The 20,898-nt window shown below is 37.0% G+C and overlaps 1 protein-coding gene across 1 annotated transcript in view; it reads left to right on the forward strand.

Moving 5' to 3' along the window:
- Nucleotides 1–6,568: 6,568 nt before the first annotated feature.
- The window catches only part of LOC139142225 (chromatin remodeling regulator CECR2-like), a 38,585-nt gene continuing 24,255 nt past the window's right edge, over nt 6,569–20,898 (forward strand). The window contains 2 exon segments of the mRNA XM_070712106.1: nt 6,569–6,850; nt 7,310–7,416. Of these exon segments, the coding sequence (XP_070568207.1) occupies nt 6,701–6,850; nt 7,310–7,416 (257 nt within the window). The 5' untranslated portion in view covers nt 6,569–6,700.

Below are 20,898 nucleotides of genomic sequence, written 5' to 3' on the forward strand. Positions count from 1 at the left end.
CATGTATACAAAGTCAACCTCCAGGGTCAACCCTGGAAGTCAACATACTAACCTCCTAGATTTCGAAAATAAGGGTATGTTTTTACAGCTAATTTCTCCCAGATTTGACACAAATAGGGGGTGTTTTTCTCAGAAACATTCTAGGAAAGGGGGTACTTTCAAACTTGAGTAACGCGCATGGGTACCCACCAACCCGGGGACTGCCACCGCCGGGCCTCGACAAGACCCTCTAGGGTAGAAATTTCATTAATTTCTGTACCAGTAACATAGAACAATGTATCATCAGCATATAAGTTACAAGTGCAATGTGACAGACAACTATGTAAGTCATTTACATAAACCAAAAACAGGAGCGGACCAAGTACAGATCCTTGGGGAACTCCTGTTGGCATTTTACGAGTTTCGGAATAAAATCCAAGAACAAAAGCAACCTGGGTTCTGTTATTTAAGTATGATCGAAACCAGCAGCAAGCGCTGTCATCAGCTTATTCAAGAGGATGGTATGGTCCACGGTATCAAATGCTTTGCGTTAGTCAAGAGCCACCATGCCGACCATCCTACCTGAATGAAGCGCGTCATAAAAGAACTCAGTCTGTCTATGTAAACTAGATTGAGTAGAATGATTTTCTTAACCCTGATTGTTCTTGACAAAATAAATTATTTTTCACAAGGAAATCATATACTTGGTTGTGAACATAACGTTCTAGGAGCTTAGAGATCACTTGCAATACAAATATCGGGTGATTATTTCCAAGTTCCTGTCTTGAGCCTTTCTTAAAGACTGCAAAAATTGCGGCTTCAGACTCCCGGCCTTCGATCGGAAAATCCAAACAACGCAGCGAGCACCTGTGGTGGACGGTGTCATCGTCGATACTCGAACTTTTTACCACAATATACGGAGAGTAATGAACGGCTTGTCAAAAACATATATCACAGAGGAATGTGTCGGACACAAAAGTAAGAGATATAAAGTTAAAGACGTGAAAACAATCACGAAATTATTCACAACGTATGCTGCAGGGACTTATTTCTGTTCTATATGAATCGGTCTACAGTCAATTTTTGACCGCGTGAGGGCGTCACATTATGCATGCTATTTTATTTATATTAGCTGGACAGGACAGTTACAACTTCATCGATTATAGTAGTTATTTTCCAATCACTCTCCCCTTCTAATCATCAGTCTTTGTTTATTTTGTTCGAATGTCGATTTCTTCAATAATTCCTTGCTAGTCTCTGAAATAACTGAATGTTTGTTGACAAAGTTAGTTTAGACTTGTGTAATTCGGCTTCATTAGACTACATAGAGTGTTTATTTGTTTCACGAAAGTTGTAGCGAGATAAACGAGTAGCCGTTGGAAATATAATAGTAAAACACTGTGCAGCCGTCCGTCCCCGTCCCCGTCCGTCTACCCTGCCATCAATCCATCGGAAACTTTAAATAGGCCTTACGCTGGAAAGGAAGACGGTTGACGTCGTCGTCACTTTAGCCGTTAGAAATTATCCTACTGTATCACAGCTCCTATAGTCTCTTCGAATACACGTCCGTCCACTTTGAGTCATCCTAGAGAGCTATAGTATAGCCGTTTTCTCTCTTACCCGAAAATCAAAGAGCAATGCATCCGAAACGAGATCATGGCACGATTTAAGTAGATTTACAACAGACTTCCACATCAAGTAAAATCAAAAACATGAATTCCTCAAATCAGATCTCTCTTTCAGTGAAAACGGCGATTTGCTGACATATTGCTCATAAATGAAATTAATTCTGAAGTTTAAATACTTTCTCCTTTGGAATAAATTATTGTGGATTTGTTGAGAACGTCGCAAACGAAAACATGAGAAAGATAACTTCATTATCGTCAGAAAATTTCACACAGAAAACATAAAGGACCGTCGTTCTATTTTGACTCTATCTTTCACGCTGTCTTTTACAAGAGAAGATACACTTTCAGAGAGAGAGAGAGAGAGAGAGAGTTCAGGGGGAGAGAGAGAGAGAGAGAGAGAGAGAGAGAGAGAGAGAGAGAGAAAGGAGAGAGAGAGAGAGAGAGAGAGAGAGAGAGAGAGAGAGAGAGAGAGAGAGAATACATAAACACCGGGCAACATACAACATTAAATATTAATATCCCCGATGGTGTGGAGTCATTTTCCCTTTCTTTTTCTCTCTCTCACGTCATTAGCATATCGGGAGATGCATTGCCGACTGATTTTAGTACGCACCTAAAAATTGAAAAACTTAAACTTTTGCTCAAACTTTTTTGAGAATAGAAATCAGGGGTCACAAAGTTCGGTACTAGAGAAACAAATTTCCTAACATTTACCCGTATTTGAAATTCAAAATGGCCGCCATTCTTGCGTGCCTTAACTCCATACGGAAAAATACAATTTCTTTTAGCTACTATAGACTATAGTCTATAGAAGCTATTGGGATGGGTATCCGTCCGGCGTCCGTCGTCAGTCTGTATGTATGTATGTATGTATGTATGTATGTATGTATGTCCGTTTGTGAGGCGTCCGTCCACTCAAATATCTTGAGAACCGCAGTACTTACTGATTTGATATTTGTTGTGTAGATGAAAATATGATTTTGAGAAACTATTTTTTTAATTTTTTGATATTGTTGAAAATAGGCAAATTAATGCCAAAAAAGGTGTTTTTGGTAAAAAATCTTCTTCTTCATAACCGCTGGTCAGACAGCTTTGTTATTTGGTATACAGGTCCCTAGGGATAACCCAACTTAGATTTGTTCAAATTGTGATGAAATATGCAAACGTGTATTTTTAAGGAATTGTTTTGTCATTTTGGTCAAAATTTGACTTACATTGTATGTAATTCTTGTACTGTATAAACCCTGTCAATTCACCCAGAAAAAAATAATTAATAAGATTTTAAATAATTGAATTAATTAGGAAATCATCAAAGCCAAAATAATTTTAGTGTGGAATTATCAGAAAGTTTAACTTTTTTTGACAGTTCATAGTGAAATGCTTACCATCTTGGAGAATTAACACATGTAAGGCAACTTTCCTGAATCCCAACATTGATATTCTTAACCACCATTTATGTTATCTAAAAGAAATTGCTCATAATAGTTTGTCATGATAGGGTGGTCAAATAAATAGAGATAGAGAAAGTTCTAATTTCCATTTATGGTTGACTTGGTAAGGATAAAATAAGATTACTTTTTGAGGAAAAAAAATAGAGTGGTCAATTAAAAGAGTGGTCAAAGTGATATGGTTTTTATGGTAAAGCTTGGCTGTAAGATTCCTCATGTGCTATTTATAGCAATTATGCAATCTGTGTAAACAGTGCAATGAAAGTGTAACGTGATTCCGTATAATGCTTTTGATGACCTTGAACTTCTTAAGTTTCAAACATTTGTCTTCAGTGTGCTTTCTCTGAGTACGTACAGTCTCAACTTATTCAACAGAACTTACTGGTTTACAAGTCCCTAGGATGACCTTAGTGAGATAATTTCATACAGTCAGGAAATACTTAATTTTGTATCCATGTCTATAGTAGCTTCAGGGACTTTGGCCCTATGTTTTAAAAAGTAAGACGGTGAAATGTTTCTTACTCCAAGAGCTTTAAACCGAGTCCCCGCAAGTGGTGGATCAGAAAAGAATTATTAAAATTTGAGAGTCCAAATATCTGTCCCCGAGGCGTATTCTACCTTAATCTCCAAGGTTATATGATTGTAATGTTCATCGACTAATTATAACGGCAGAGTGTTGGTAAGTGATCAGGGGTTCCAATTAAAGTGTTAAATAAACGGGGATATATATCTTTATTGTTAATATCAACGATATTATTAAAAAGATGTGTGAATTTCATGGTTTTCTCTGTAGTCCATATGTTTGTGGACTCGACTATGGTTGTCACTTTCTTGGGAGTCATGACGATAAACGGGCTATGTTGTTTCAGTCACGAGGACAATCGGGTGATGTGAATATTCGCCGTGAATTCTGTAATAGGCCATGGGAAAATAGACACAAATCACATCAATATTACGGGTTTGATTCTACATTAATACACTGATGACGATATGAAAGAAGTAAATGTTCAAAGAAATACTCTGGTCATCTTCAGATAATTTTTTTTTCATTCTTAAGTCAAACCGCTGTTCATCAAGTTGGAATTCCTTTATAAACAACTCGTTTACAGCTAAAGGGTATTTTTAGCTGATAGTACTGCATGTCAATAGCATAGTAAATGACGTCATAATAAGCTTTCATACAATGTGAATGCCACCAATACTTGTTGAAGACATTAACATACGTGAACTAAATATTTTCCATTCACAGTCCATGGCGCTTGTAGTATAGTTACACGGCAGGGTGGACGGTCCCTCATCTTACTACGTCAGAGCGGACATATCGACTATCACCGTTGAACCTATTACCCACATGAGACTGTGCTTCCATAAATATTATGCGCGATATTTGTCATCATGATTCGGATTTATTCCAAAAACTCTGGATATCAAGAGTGTTCATGAAATTTGACTTGTACCACAGTATGATAGGCCAATACATTAAAGTAACAGGGTGTATGGTTGACATACTCTTACCTTTCCGTCTCAGAGGACAATTATCTGTACGTGTGCCACCACTTCATTCAGGAAACAAACTTTCATAATGTATTTTAAAGATTTTCTTAGTAACTTTTTTTTCAAATTAGTCGTTCATTTGTTTATCAGTAACCTTACAGTAAAACTAAAATTCAAAGAATCCCCGTGTACCATAGTCAGAGCTTCACATAGTGGCATGTTATGACGTCACAGCTGTCTTCTTTCAATCTACACCTTGATATTATATAAATTCATGTATCAGATCCGGGGGTACTCACATGGAAAAGTTTACGAGTAGATGCTGCCCGAATGGCACACTTTTTTCACGAAAAAAATCCCTAAAAATTGGTCGAATTTTCATCCGACAAAAACACTGATCAGGTGTCGATAACACCGGAAATGTCCCTCTGTTTCGTATGCACTAGAATAATTGCCAATTTTGTCAAGAATATATCCCTAACAATGGGTCAATTTATGGAATATACATGGTAGATGATTTCGTCTTGGGCGGCGTACACCAGAATGAAAATATTTGGAGTAACCCCTCCCCCTATTTTGGCGTACCTCCTTGGGACCTCATAAGGTAAATGGGAAATATCGACTGGTGAGTTACATTTGGTATTGATCTGCCGGTGTCCGTAGATCTGCTAGCTGAGTGTCTGCAACTCATTTGTTCATTCGTGATCATTAGCAAAACATAAAATAGTATGTGTTCCCCTTGAAAGTGCATTCAAAGCTTAAGAGTCGTTGTGTAAGAAAAGAATAGATCATGTTGCAGGAAAAAAAAACTTTTGAAATCATTGCCTGGTGAGTGTCAGGGAGTCTAGTCTTCACATTTCCCAGACTACGATACATTTTAATGACAATAAACTAACTAAAAACACATCACATTCGCAGTGGAATATTGAAAGGACAAGTGGCATATTAACGAAAATGTCAGAGATTATTTTTCATTCATTCGTTCTATCAAATAATTCCAGACCCTAAAATTTCAAGGGATACATACGATAAAGATTCCAACAGCTGACTTGCAATGAATATCGCCTGTCATTTAGATAAGAATAATTTTACGCTCAACTGATTAGGCTTGGTTTTTTCATCCTGAAACACATTTTGAGAACTAAAAATGCAGAAATTTTATTTTATCTTTTTAGTTGTCCAATCATGACCACTAGGCCCTTCATTTGTTTCAATTCCTATTTTCCGATAAAATAAAACTAACTTTGCAGTCAGATAAATTGGACTGAAATATTTTACGAAAGGAGTTACACAAATAATGACATCATTTCATATAAATTCGGTCGAGAAATCCTCAAGTTCCTAATTCTTACACGATTGAGATATTCGACATATTATCAAATTTCAGCGATCACATTCACATAGTCTTTACTTGAAAGACTCTCGAAAAGCCGTCATCTAAGATTAGGGGCTTACTGTTTTGCAAAACGGATCTTGAGATTTTATGTACGTCTTCCAATTTTTGTAGCAATCGTCTCATACTAATACTAATGTCTGAACATGAAATCTGTAAAATCATGGTAACTGGTGCTTATACACGATAGAAACGAAGACAAACACATATCGTTTTAGGATGACAACGGTTTTCGAATTTGATGGATGCCTTAACGCTGTCTGGTCATCTGAACAGTTAGTAATACATCCCGGATTATCACACTCCAAGCTTCATAACCTCGCCACAGTATTTTTAGCCCCCACCCGCGCCTTTCCTGGGATATTACCTTGCCATGTGATTCAGAGAAATATCGGTAATTTTTAGTCAAATTTACAAATGAATTGGCTCATCCGAGAATAAAGTTGTTCAAAATTATCTTGAAATTATACGCGTGTGTATTAAGCATAGCTGTTGTCTGTGTTGTTCCGCTGATGTCATAGTACACTTGGTCAATGAACCCACGTACAATTATTATTCTGGAACGAGGCCAAGGCGTCCTCGGGAAGTTTCGGCTGTATTCGGGTGTTTCCGAGTTTGCTATCGTTTGGAAAGAAGTGCCATCTGTCTAATGCTGTGTTGCAAGGTCAACTCAAAGAACTAAAATGAACGGCAAACGAGACGGATTTTAGTGATCTGTGAGGGACTCTAGCAGCTTAATATTACTTCTGTAGTCAAAAATGGACTCTGAAGGGGAAACAATGGCCGAGGACAGCAAGAAATGTTCAAATGATATGACAGAAATTCGCAGTTGGTGGGAAGTGCCAGCGATCGCACATTTTTGCTCCTTGTTCCGGGCGGCTTTCAACCTGTCCGATTTCGAAATAGAGGTTAGTTTTGACTCAATTACTCATAAACTTTGACAAAACTAAAGTGGCTCTGAACAAATTAACGATCATGTAAAGTGTTGTCTCGCACAGGAAGTGAAAATTTTGTACACGGGACGGAAGGCAAAGTGCCCAAAGTTGATAGCAAACAGTGAATAAATGATGTTTTTGGTGGTCATTTCAGAGTAAATGTAAGCCCATGTTTTGTGATTTCCTTTCCACTGTGACCGACTTGGCAACATTTTTGTTGTCTCAATATTAATTTAGATGAGGTATTAAAGGCCGATTGAAAGTAGCTGTGCGGTAGTTTCGAATTTAGTCGAGTTTGTCCTTTTAAATGGCGATCTTTCCGCCCTTGAATTTCATTAGTTTCTCCAAGGTCTATTGTTTACGTTCGCCTTGGGTGGATGTTTTCTGTTTATTTGTGGCTGATTTTAACAAGTTCTTCTTCTCGCTGCTCAGGAATTGGAAGAAGCATTTGTCACTGATAGCGAGGAAGAGACTAGTCCTCTTTTGGTGGATCTAATAGTGCGGCTTTTACGTGGTTGTTACCAGCGACGCGACATCACGTAAGTTGAAAACACTCGTGTTAGGACGTGTGTGTTCTGGTAGTTTAACACACACACAGCGATCATGACTGAAAAATGACTCCTCCATTCTTGGGTAAATCCCTCTAGCGGAGGATGAATTCCGTCTGTATGAAACTCAATCGTATGCTCACTTCCTTAACTGTCAACTTCTCCCACTCACTGTGACAAAACATTGGATGGAATCGTAGCTACGTGAACATAAGGGCCGCGCTGTTTTCCAAGGTTGTTTGGGGAATGGCTTCGGCTCACACACACACACAAACAACAATGCAATGATCATCGACATGTTAGCCACAGTTGCAATTGCTTGAACGCGTGTCTGTGGTCCATCTCAACCAAACAGGCATTGTTTGACTATCAAGTGCAAAGGTTATGATACAGTTCCTTGTAAGAATTAAATTTATTGTAAATAATTACAGTAGGGGTCAATCTAGTGTCAGCTTAAACACAAAGTGTACTGTGCGTTTTAAGCACTTCTATTGTTAGGGGTGGCCTTCGTTTTTGTAAGCTGCATAGAAAGCGCACCAGCGCTGGTCTTCAACTTTTAAATTTTACCCGTCAAGAAAAGAAAAGCGTCAGTGTATGCTAGCTGTACAGCATACCGACTCAGGAAGGAATGAAATCTTCCAGATCGCAAGTGAAAGCAGAAAAATAATTTTGAAGTGATTGTTAAGTTTTCAGTGAAATTGTTCTATTATAGAGTGGGATGCCATGCTTTTCATCAACATTGCTAATTTGGAATAAATTATAGGCTAATACTTCCCACACAGCACTGTGCTGAAATAACATACACTAATTCCCTTTATACTTACTATTAGTTTTGAATTTTAATTCCATGAACTCAAGACCATTTCAAGGAAACCACAGAGAAAGGTTTTATGAGCTTATTTTGGGTTATGGACCATTTGAACATTTCACTGAGCAAACTGCACTCATAATTGCAATTAAACTAAATGACAAATTGTTACAGCTGTGATTTTGGTATCATTACAATGATTATAGCGAGTGACTGTACAGTATATTCCATTATGTAGTATATGAATGGCCCTAAGGAATAGATTAAATAGCTTCAAGTGTGCTCTGCAACATTGTAGAAAAAAGTGAATAATTTTTTAATCAGTCATGTATTTACACCACCTCCCCCACCGTCTCCACACACGCACACACCAATTCTGTATTGCCTGAAGCAATAAACAGGTATCAATCAAGTAAAGTTTAGGGGATTACCCACTATTTTGAATGCTAATAGTACTAAATGCCTAATTTTTCAAAACCTCAGGCATACAATAGGAATGATAAGTAAGTTAGCGTTATCAAAGGACAAGCCACTTTGAGCAAGGTCACTTCAATCAAATTTTTAAGACACCTGGTAAACTGCTATTTCTGAAATCCGTAATAGCCGAAAACGTAGAATAGTGTGAAAGATTTTTCACTTACTTTCTGTGTGTGTGTGTGACATTGTAAGTAGATCTTGTACTAGCTTTTTCAGTCTGTTTTGTTCTTTTGTCCGCTTCCATGTGTGTTGTTGGCAGCCACTGTTGTAGTAAGTCAGTTCTCAAAGTGTAAGGCTTCTGGAATTTTGTTCATCATAATGACTTGGTTTTTGAAATTGTAAGTGTGAACCACTGTGGTTTTGTAAAGTTACAACGTGAAAGAAATCAGCAGTTGTCTTTTCCCCAAAACGCATTTCACGTATCAAAGGATCAAGTTGAGCCTGCAAACCCCCTTATTGCATTTCACTGTACTCATATTTGGTTCAGGTGTTACAAATTTAAGCAATAAATTAGAGATGAATTATTAGTCATAAAGTAGGAATTAATAAATGTATGATTAACAAACCAAATATCCATGAAAGGCAGTGGATGTTTATAAAAGCAATACATCAAACAGTACAACTTATCTGATTATGAAATATTGATGCCTGTACATGTAGTCCATAGGTTAAGTGAAAGCTGCATTTGTCAAGGTGAAAAACTGAAACAAAGTATAAGCTAATTATTTTTAGAAATGGAAGGAACTACTGATCATGGACACAAAGGATTTACTCACAAACATCCCATTAGTTTCTGTATAGGCACAGAAATTTGTGAAGTTCCTGTTTTATATCCTTCACATCTTGTCAGTTTGTGCATGACACATAGTTTCCAAAAATGTAACTCAGCATTTTCCCTTTGTCATTGTCAGAGGCAGCAGAGTAGCTTTAAACTCTTTGAGTCAATTTTAGGATTTCTTGAGAATTTCTGAAGCCAGCTATGGTATCAATACATCAGATACTTACTATTTCTGAAATCACAGTGACTGTCCTGATGCAAAATGGCATAGAGGGCATAGTGCTTAGTCAATCCTCTCACCCTGTCATTTTCCAACTTTACTGTGGAAAGCAGTGGAGTTGTACCAAATATAATGGTGGTGATGAGACATGTACTGGTAGTGACAATATACAGTACACATGCTGTATGAACTTTGGCAGTAATTTCCTTTTGATAAACACTTAGGCATCATTGTCACAAACAGTATATTACTCCCTATGTAGCTGTTGATGCAAGAATAAGACTGAACAAAACATAATGTGAAAATAGTACAAAATTAACTTTTGATTGAAAAATTGATTTCAATATTGAAAATTAAGAAATTATTGTAGAATTGGACATTCCAAGTTGATGTGTTGTCAACTTGTGAACACATTGCATTCTAAACATCGTTTATGATGTAGTTATGCTTAGCGTATACAGCAACCTCATATTGTTGGTGCTACAAACCTGGCATTCATGCTTGGCATAAACAATCTTGTTTCAAATGTTTGGTTGATCAGATATGGTAAGTCTATTCTTGAAATTTCTTACCATCTTCAAAAGTAAAATGCATCATTTATTATGAGATACAATACTCAGTTTTAGTATTCTTCAATTGATCTATCAATAATTCATCAGTTGCTGTACTGTTTTGCACCCCATGGGAAACGTTCACCATGACCTACATACATATTTATGTACTGAACTCTCTCATTGACCTAGTTTTTATGAAACAACTACTGTGAAAGCACTCTCCTATAAAATGGGCTTACAACCATATTCGTACTGTTGGTTACTATGGCAACATCAGTGTTTGGGATACCATAAAGTTTAATTGGTTTAATTTGTTACTTCTGCGGTACTTTATTTCAGTGTATTTATGTTTAATTTACTTTATTTCAATGTATTTATGTTTACATGTTATCTAATTTTCCAATATGAATGTGTGTATCTAAACTTTCACCATAGTACAGTGATGTATACTTTGAAATGCATCATGAATGACCTCTGGAAGCTGCTAACATCAAAAACAACAAACCTTGAAAATCATTAATGATATTATGTCACAGCACAGTCTTGTCCAGTTTGCAAACATCAACAGTTAGGATACATGCAAGTTACATGTAAGGATCAGATGATGACACAATAACAATGTTTGTAGAAAACCATTTCTTCACTCTGAATAAATTAATTAGTAATATAGTAGCACCAAATACTGCTTGATGTGCATGTGTATTGTAAGGTATGAATGATCAGTGCCATCACTCCATTACGGCAAGTGAATTGAAACTCACACATTGAAATAATACAATGAATGTCTGCCTTTTTAGAATCATTTAAGTCTAATATTTGCTGTTTGTAACATCACTCATGAGAAATGGCAACAGTGCTGTACAAATACAGTCCAGTACAAAACATTGTCCTGTTGATTGCTGAGAACATGTGTACATGTATACTGTGAAAGTAGTTCATTGCAAGATGATGTAGATGTATGTCAGGTGACAAAATGATGAATGTACCGCATACACAGCAGTTTATGTGGACGTCCAATCAGTGATCATACTGGACCATTTTCTGAATGACACATCACTTTTCATTTTCATTGCAGACCAGCAACTGCTTTCAACTCTGGTTTTCCTAGTCATTGACTGGAATATTAAAACTTGCATCACATGACTTCTTGTCCAATATCCTATGAGTCTCGTACAGTGGTGAAGCACAACAAACACACTAGTAGTAAATTGTTGAATGGCTGTGTTAATCAAAAGGGGGACATCAGTTTGATACATAATGGTTTAACATTTGAACACTTTGTTTCCTATGTTCATCATTTTATTTGCAGAACCGGGAACATTTAGAAAATGATAGGTCTCACCCAGGGCTGAGTAATTCTCTGGTACATTCACCCTTGAGTCATGACTCATTTGTTTCAGATCAGTTGCTTCAAATCTGTCCGTTACTTTTGTCTGCTACACTACAAAGATCAAACCATTTGTATGTGTACATAGCCCACATCACAACAGAATAGTTTCTTGTTTTGTGTACCATTCTTAGCCAAGATTGATAAGTTCTACAATGACATCTCAATCAAAATCTTTTTTTTTCAAGCTGTAGGTACAGGTCAGAACCTGTGTAATCAGTAGCATGTGATCAAGTATGCTTAATAGTTAACTGTAAGTTTTACCAGTAGAGGAAAAGTGAAATAGTATAATTTATGATGTCATAGATTGAACAGATGTGAATTTATTTAAATTCAAGGTAATCAATAGCATAGGTCAGACAGTATGGTAGTAGTATTATTTGCTACCATACATACAAAAGGTATCTGTATGTAAGTTGTTGCCAGCATCAATGTATTCACTTTGTCTATCTGACACACTTTACCAAGATGGACCTCTTTGTTTTGATCATGAACCCTTTACCTGCCAAACAGTACATGTATTGCTTTCCCGTCTGCCAAGTCAGTAAAAAAGCGGTATTGAGCCAAAACCATTTGTATTTTCACCCATTTGGCTTGGTATGTTATAGTAGCTTTAGTCTGTAAAAATCATGTTTGCAGTATCTCTGTCTTCAGGGACCTTCAAATCTTCCAGATTTGGTTAAAATTCACCATATGGGACATGTTTTGCTTCACTAGGTTTAACCAACTTGACCTGATGGTGAAATATGAACTTTTTAGGTAAAGGGCTAAAGGGAAGCTTTTTACCAACTTTATCTCTGATAGAATTGTCTAACTGTATGCAAATTTCAAAGCAGAACAAATAAATTTAAATAACATAAACAATAAATGTCAACCTTCACTAAATGGGAGAACCAGGGATTGAACATTGCTCCTTGCACTCAATGTTGAAGGGTCGACATGGCCAAGCAGGTCCATGCTGCTCTGTAGACCAAAGACCACAGCTATTGTACACAGAAGTGTAGGAAAGAAATACATGTGAATTGTGCTATTGTGTGTACTACTTTGCTGTATTATTCAGTGTATAACCAGCAAGATGACAATTATCAGTTGTGCATGGCTTAGGGGCCGTGGATAATTAAAACATGCGCACGGTAAACGAAACTAAGTGCGTTTGGCCTCAACCGCCCTCCCTTAAACAAAAGTTTGGAAGTGCGAAAATTCAACCAAGCCTCATTCTGTATCTACATCCAACAATCGGTAATTACGTCGCTATGAAATCACACATACTCTACCGGCTGTCCCCCCCATACCCCCTCTAAAATCAATCTCTGTTCAGAGCCAACTCAACAATGACGCAACCAATAGAATAAAATAAAACTATGTATCCAAAATGATTGTTACGATATTTTACTCGTGCACTGATCATCACAAGTATGTCAGAAGAATGCTGGTGTAGCGCCGGTGCCGTACTGGCTTGGTACACACCAAACAATATAGCAATATTTTGCGATACACAAAAACGTGTAGCGAGATGTTGTGATGGGAAAACTTGTAGTGCGATTTTTGCGCACGGTAATCGAAATACAGCCAAACCACCCCCTCCTCCCCCCCCAAAAAAACCACAGAAGTTGCGTTTACTGTGGCGCGTGTTTTTATTATCCACTGCCCCTTAGGCAATGTGTTTGTTCAGGGTGATGAGATGATGTACATGCAGCAATGCTTACAGGGATCTACAGTCAATTTAACCAAGGTCTCACTGTGTCATTGAAACGCTAATAGGAATATTACCTAGGTCCCACACCTGTTTAGCTAATGTTCTGTACTCTGAGCATCTATGGGTTTGTGTTACTGTGGTTTAAAAACAAAGTACACAAGAAGTACATGTAATGCTTTGAATATAACTGTATTTCTTGCAAACAATAGTCATGTAAGTGTCTTCAAACTCGCGTAGATCAACAGAATACAAAGGTCATGGTATGAATTTTTCCAGTTTGTTGTTTTGACATATCTGAGAAATTGTAACAGTCTCATAATTGATGCATCAATTGTTATTTTGTCTAAAATGTAACATAATACATACAGATTAACCAAAGAGTCATTTAAATAACAATAGACCATCCTTGCTCTAATACATGTATGAGTAGCTGAGAAGTGTTGACAATTGGTCATGTGATTAATGATATCCTAGATCCTGAATTGATATGTTTTCCTATGTGCTAAATTCATGTATCAATAATAAAGATGACATCATCAATCTTATATATGCATTGTTACATTTGATCTAGCTCATCTCCCTTTGGTACTTGATGGTACAACCTCACAAACTGATCTACATGTAATTCTTGGTTACAGTAATGTCACTGTGCTGTTAAAGAAGAAAATTTTTTTCAACTGTTTCATACTGCTACATCCATGCAGTGATCTTTTAGTGTTCAGTTTTCAAGTCTTTGCAAAAACGTTGTGACACATGAAAAGAAATCATACCTACATTACACACACAACTACTGCAAATGTTTGTTTTTGATTCATCGCAATACAGAGATTGTGTTCGCTTTTACTGAGGAATAAAAAAGCCCTCGTATCACGCATTCAAGCATCCTATCTAACCATATGGCTACCTTTATAGCAAGCAATATGGAAATTCAAATTGTATACTCAATGAGAATTTTATGAAAGCAGTGTCCAAATATCAAAGTAGGTTGTTTCAATTATTTGTTTTACTGACATACATACTGTGATCTTGGAATAGCAACAATGGCATATGGAAGAGAAATAAAATTTGCTGTGTGAATTTCTATACACAATTGTGCATTAATGGGCTGTGGACAGATCCTCTCTCATATCATAAAAGTTAAAACACTCATGAACAGTACCCAGTAATACATTTGACTTCTGGGTAATGAAATCCATTAATGGAAACAATATCAATACGATTCTTTCCAGATACATTGCACACTTTGATTTCAAACGGTGCATCTGTGTCTGTGAAACACTGGTTTGTGTTTTGAGCAGTTTATTTTGTGAAACAAACTACTGTAGCCATCTTTCAAGGGAGATTCTCTGAAATACTTATCAATATTTATAAAATTTATATTCTACAAAACACTAGAAAAAAGAAGTAGTACTGCTGCAAAGGATTACAAATCATGGATAAGAGAGGGGTTCCCTGTGTATGACTGTATTATGTGCAGTTCACTTGGTTGTCACTGTTAGCAATACATGGACACATGTAGAAGTATGTACATGTACATGTTGGGTTCTCCCATATTTTGCTATGCGGCTTCTATTGTATTATCTCTGACCTGTACACCTCTTAAGTCCTCAACAGCCATCTTCCCAGCCATGTGTTGCTGACTTGCTGTGCAATCTTTGCTGGCTGAGCTATACAAGTCTTGAAACAATCAGAACAGGCAAGGGAAACACTACCGGTATGTGTCCAATCAATGAGGTGATGGAGCCATGAGTGTGAGGAAGACCACGCTACATTCTGCCTTCCATAGCATCAATATAATGGTCACAGTAGTTGAGAAGACATACAGTATATTTCAGTTCTGACATTGTATTTACATGTATTTAAATTCAATCCATCAACAAACAGGCAAAGGCCTATTTGCAAGATGAGGTACCCATAACCCACTGCCCAGTGGAGCAATGAGGAGTTAAAGTGCCTCACTCAGGAGCACAACACTGTGCTGGAGTCTTGAACTCTGACAGTGAGTTTGTTTCTCTGGACCTACTGGTTCTCAAACTCACTATCCTCACATACATGTCAGGTACCCTAACCATTGGTCCACAGTGCCTTCTAAACATATGATAATATGACTTTTCAAATATGAAGTCATACTTCTGTTATAGATCCTTCTCAGATAAAAAACCAGGAAATAATAGTGTATAAATAATGCTGGTTAAATTTTTGTCACTAAATTAACGTTTAAGAATTGCACAGAATCGTCAGGTTTCAACCAAAATTGAGAATTTGTCTGTTGTGTGCGTGTATTGAGTTCAGCAGGTGTTGTACTTGCAGTCAGAGCCTTGCCTGGTCTGAGGCAAAGTTTTATCAATTCAGCATTATATTGACTGTATTATCTACTTTGAGCATTTGAAACTTTGTCCAGTTCCAAATCTGAATTGCCCATTGAACATTGCTGACACAAGTACTGTATCATATCATAAAAACTTTTTCAATTCAAATACTGGTGTTATCCATGTACAATTTGAAGCAATGGTGACAGTAACTGATATCACAGTCATTCATCCTGTTAATTTCAGGCATCAAGTAATTTGTAGCAAACATTGTGAACATTAATAAATGAACTTTCCAGCAGTGTATGATAATAGACTCACCATTATTTCACAAGTAGTGAACATAAATTATTTATAATCACATATCCATGAGCCATAAGCACAGTTTTAAAATGTTTTTCATCATTTAAAAACTTCACTTTTTTGAGAAATGAATGCTGAATCTGTTTCCATATCAGTATTGTGTATGGATATGAAAACCTTGGTGAAATGCTGTGAAACCATTGTAAGTCACAATTTTTACAAGGTCAGATAATACTCTGATATAGGACATCTTTTATTGATTCCTATGTTGTACCTGGATGAAAAACATTAGCTTTCCCATTGTAGGTGCAGTGATGTTTGTTACTGTTGTAATCAGTTTTACCCAAGGGATTCAGATCAATTCCTGCTTTGCCAAAAGGATGGCAGTTGGTAGAATTAGAAGATCCATTTTACAACTCTTCAGTTGAAGACGCCTCAGTTAGTGAGCCAAAACTCAAACCCTGGTTGTACCTGGTTGTATTTGACTTGAAATGGTGGTCCATCCTGTGGCTGGTGGTCAGTTTGTCACCTCCTTTGAAATACAAAGAATATTCAGGAAAAATAGTGATCTTGCAGAGATACAGATACATGTAGAGCAGTTTTCAAAGCAAATGAGTGACTCATAATGTCAAATTTTCACTAAAATTTCAAAACTTTTCAAAATGTCTTCAAGTTTCAAGTGGAATAGTGCTAGTGGAGAATGGTCCACTAGTACAACTACATTGTATAGAGCTATCTTTAACTGTAAAGGCTTTACATGATAAAACAGAAACTCCCATTATTGACATACAATGTAGAGTTAACAAGAGGGTAGCATTGTGATGAAAGAATTTTATGATCGTTACTTCACTGTGTTGATAAATAATGTTATTGACTGGGTAGTCAATCAATAGGGTGACTCAGTGTCAAGGTCAGCCTGTCAGCTTGGTGACTACATATATGTACAGTGTATTGCCAGAGTAGGAGACAGCTAATCTTGTGTAACTGACATCTAATTTGCATTTGTGTAGCTGTACAATGGCTGCCATTGAATAACAGTTATGGTGTGAAAGGTCACAGGTGTGTTGTGCTGGTTACTCAGGTATCCAGCTTTACAAAATTCCTTGAATGAAATATCACCACTCCAAATTTTATTTACACACCATTTCCTGTCTGAGTATGAACATGAGATAGTTTTGAATCCATGTAAACTACTTGATGGATCATGTTTGCATTTTGAGTTCAGTTAGAAAATTTTCCTTTCTAATATAATGATTAAATAATGGAGGTTTCTTTTTTACCAAGACAAATCAAGATAGGTAACTTGTGTTAAAGTTTTCACAGTTTTATTGATTTATTTCATGAAATTTGTGAAAGCAAGTGGTGATATTTCATTCAAGGAATTTTCTTTATTTCTGCCAAGTCAGTGGAGGCCATCATGGTGCCAAGTCAGTGCAGGCCATCATTGTGCCAAGTCAGTGCAGGCCATCATTGTGCCAAGTCAGTGCAGGCCATCATTGTGCCAAGTCAGTGCAGGCCATCATTGTGCCAAGTCAGTGCAGGCCATCATGGTGCCAAGTCAGTGCAGGCCATCATTGTGCCAAGTCAGTGCAGGCCATCATTGTGCCAAGTCAGTGCAGGCCATCATTGTGCCAAGTCAGTGCAGGCCATCATTGTGCCAAGTCAGTGCAGGCCATCATTGTGCCAGTGCAGGCCAACGTTGTGCCAGTGCACCTACAAATCATGTTTATATACCTGTACCTGTGAAGATGCCATTACTAGTCCAACCTGTAACACACTTGGTGTGATTCATCTTACAAAATTACCCAAGTTGCAAACTTCAGCATAGAACTGTACACTCCATTGTATGAGTGACAAGCAGAGTTGGGGAAAATAGATTTTTTGCTCAATATCACTTTTTACTGACATGGCAGAATGGTGGATGATAGGCCCTGTAGGCAAAGGATTGATTAACAGGTGGTGGCCTTCATGCCAAAATTTAGAAAATACATACACTGGGGTTCTACATAGGGGATTTTAAGAGGTGGCCCTGCAGTTCTCCAGCCGTCTATTCATATGTTAACAACCATGCAAAAAACATTTACAATAAAAGAATATGTAATATGTGCATTGTTATGTAAATTGGCTTTTCCTTTCGTTTCTGTGTTTAAAAGTACTGATAAACACCATCAGCTAAACCATAAACAGCTTGGTTAACATTTTTGCCTCTTTAGTTGGTTGCTTAGGCACTAAGGGAAACCTAGTTAAATAAGGTGGAACCTCAGTAACATTGCTAGTGTAATTGATCCAACAAAAACATGAAACACATTAAACAAATCACCCATTTTTATGTAAATTAACACTCCTTTATAATATCTAGCTGATGGGATCACATAGTTTATTCTTCTGAAGTTCCATCTTAGTTAATGAAGAAGTCAAACCAACACAATGAAAGCCACGCCTGTGTTAATCCTTTATTAGGACTGATAATGTCTTCAATTAATGATGTCTTGGAATAGATATATCATCAACCACTCACAATGAATAATGCATCAACTGCTCTAGAGAAATAGACCTTGACACTTTTCATTAATTTCACTATTTTAATGGAATAGATGAGATGATAATGTTGATTGAACTGTCTGTTGAATCAAGTATTCATCCCTTACAATAATGCTTTGCCTATTCCAAGACACAAATGATATCTTTAGTGTTACTGGAGATCATTATTTTCAACACATCCCAAGGGAAAATGATTAAAAAACAATATTATGATATTGGAAGATAACATATCTGACCTGATCAACAAATTATCAAATACAGAAGGTAATAAAGTCTGTTTGCCCTTGGAACACAATGTATGAATTTATTCTCTGGACATCTTACAGTTCAAACCAAAATTACCTGACTGGATGGATCCATCATTTCAGTTCAGTTTCTGTTTGGTCATCAAAGCATTTGTGCTCAGAGATTGTATAAATATCGCACTATTTCCCCAAATCATTTTCTTTGAAGAAATCATACCATGGTACAGGAGGTACAAACTACAGTGTGTCCTTTGTCCTGTCTAGCCTGCCACTTCCTCATTTTCCAAGTCGGTAAAATCTTACGTGTATTTCCCCTACACTTGCATGTACATGTAATTCACACTGGGTCAAGTCTGTAAAAATCATGTTTACAGTATCTTTGTTTTCTCTTGGCCTTCAAATGTTCCAGACTGGAAGATCTAGTTGCGTGTATTGGTCCCTGCAGGCTACAGTCACAATAAGTTTTGGTTTAGGTTTAAGTTTGCGGAGATCCATACACAACTGAATCTTTCAGTTTAGAAGTGTTCAAAACTTTGTTAAAATACAACTTACAAGACATGTTATGCCTCACAAGTCTTAACTCAACCAACTTGACTTTGTAGTAACATGTAAATTTGGTGAGATAAGGACACCAAATTTCTCTAAAGGGAACAATTTATTTCGTTGATAAAATTTTCAGTGGAAAACAAAAGACTAACAAAGTATTAACAAACACTAGACATACTGTGAAGTATCAACTAATGCAAGAACCAGGGATTGAAAAGTTTGCCATTAATTTAAAAACAAAACTTCTCAAAGTACAAAATGGCATTATGAATATGGTAATGTTGATCACACAAATTCATCATTTGTAGAGTATAACCCTGTGATCGTAGTATTTCCTGAATTGCAATGTGCTTCTTACTTAAAGGCATTGTTCGCGATCCCTGGGATCGCCTTTGTTCTAATCTGTAAGAGGATTATGGAGGTGTGATAGGTTTTTGTTTTCCATTGAAATTGTAATCCAGTAAGTGAATTTCCTGGCAAGACAATGTGATGCCTGAACCATGCCTTTACAGTGCGGTATAACTGTACTCTGTCAGTGTCTCCAAAAGGGTCAGCTCATTAACAATACAATAGCATTCAAAACAACATGTTTTGCAGATGATCTTTCTTAAGAAACACAATGTTTTTTGTGTCCATAGATTACCTGCCATAGGTGTGAAATAGTGCTCTTAATGTCATAATGTGTTTGAAATTATGACATTCAATTCCTCACAGCCAATGTTTCTATCCACCCACATTGAATGGACTCGGGAAATGAATAGTTGATGAGTCATGTGACATTTCACTGGAAACCCACAATGAAATAGAAACACATCTAATTATAGTGACACAGTGACATGCCAGATGTTGTACGGTAGATGACACACATTTCAAAACTGTCACACCCATTGATAATTGCACAGGTCCACTCTCACTGTTGGAAACAAAAGGACTGTTTCAAACTGTGATTATAGTGGAAGGGTGAACTTGACTGAAATAAGATAGCTAAATGAGCAATCCAGCATTAGATGTTTGCTGTGGAATAAATTAAACGGTAGATGATATCAGAAACTTAGCATCAATCAATAATGACATAGTGGAAATTGGTTTGTTTGTACAAGAAATTGTGAGTCATTGAAATACAATGATCTGTAAACATTTTAGTTCTTGATTACATATTCTATTTACATGGTGTTAGTCCTTTGTTAGTCCCCGCGGACGAAGTCCGGCGGGGACTTATAGATTGGGTCCCGTCCGTCCGTCCGTCCGTCCGTCCGTCCGTCCGTCATCAACAGTTTCTCAGACACTGCTAAACTAATTTGTTCAAACTTGGCACAAAGGCATAGCACTATGACCTACAGATGCACGTCGATTTATTTTGTGATACGATCCAATATGGGCGCGAGGCGGCCATTTTATTGCGATTTTTCATGCCTTTGGACCATAACTCAGACATCCTTGAGCACATTCTGCTCAAACTTGGCACAAAGGCATAACATTATGGCTTTCATATCCATGTCAAATTATTTCGCGATATGTTTCAATATGGGCGCATGGCGGCCATTTTGTTGCGATTTTTCATGTCTTTGGACCATAACTCAGACATCCTTGAGCACATTCTGCTCAAACT

Source organism: Ptychodera flava, chromosome 1 (assembly GCF_041260155.1).
Source record: "Ptychodera flava strain L36383 chromosome 1, AS_Pfla_20210202, whole genome shotgun sequence".
NCBI lineage: Eukaryota > Metazoa > Hemichordata > Enteropneusta > Ptychoderidae > Ptychodera > Ptychodera flava.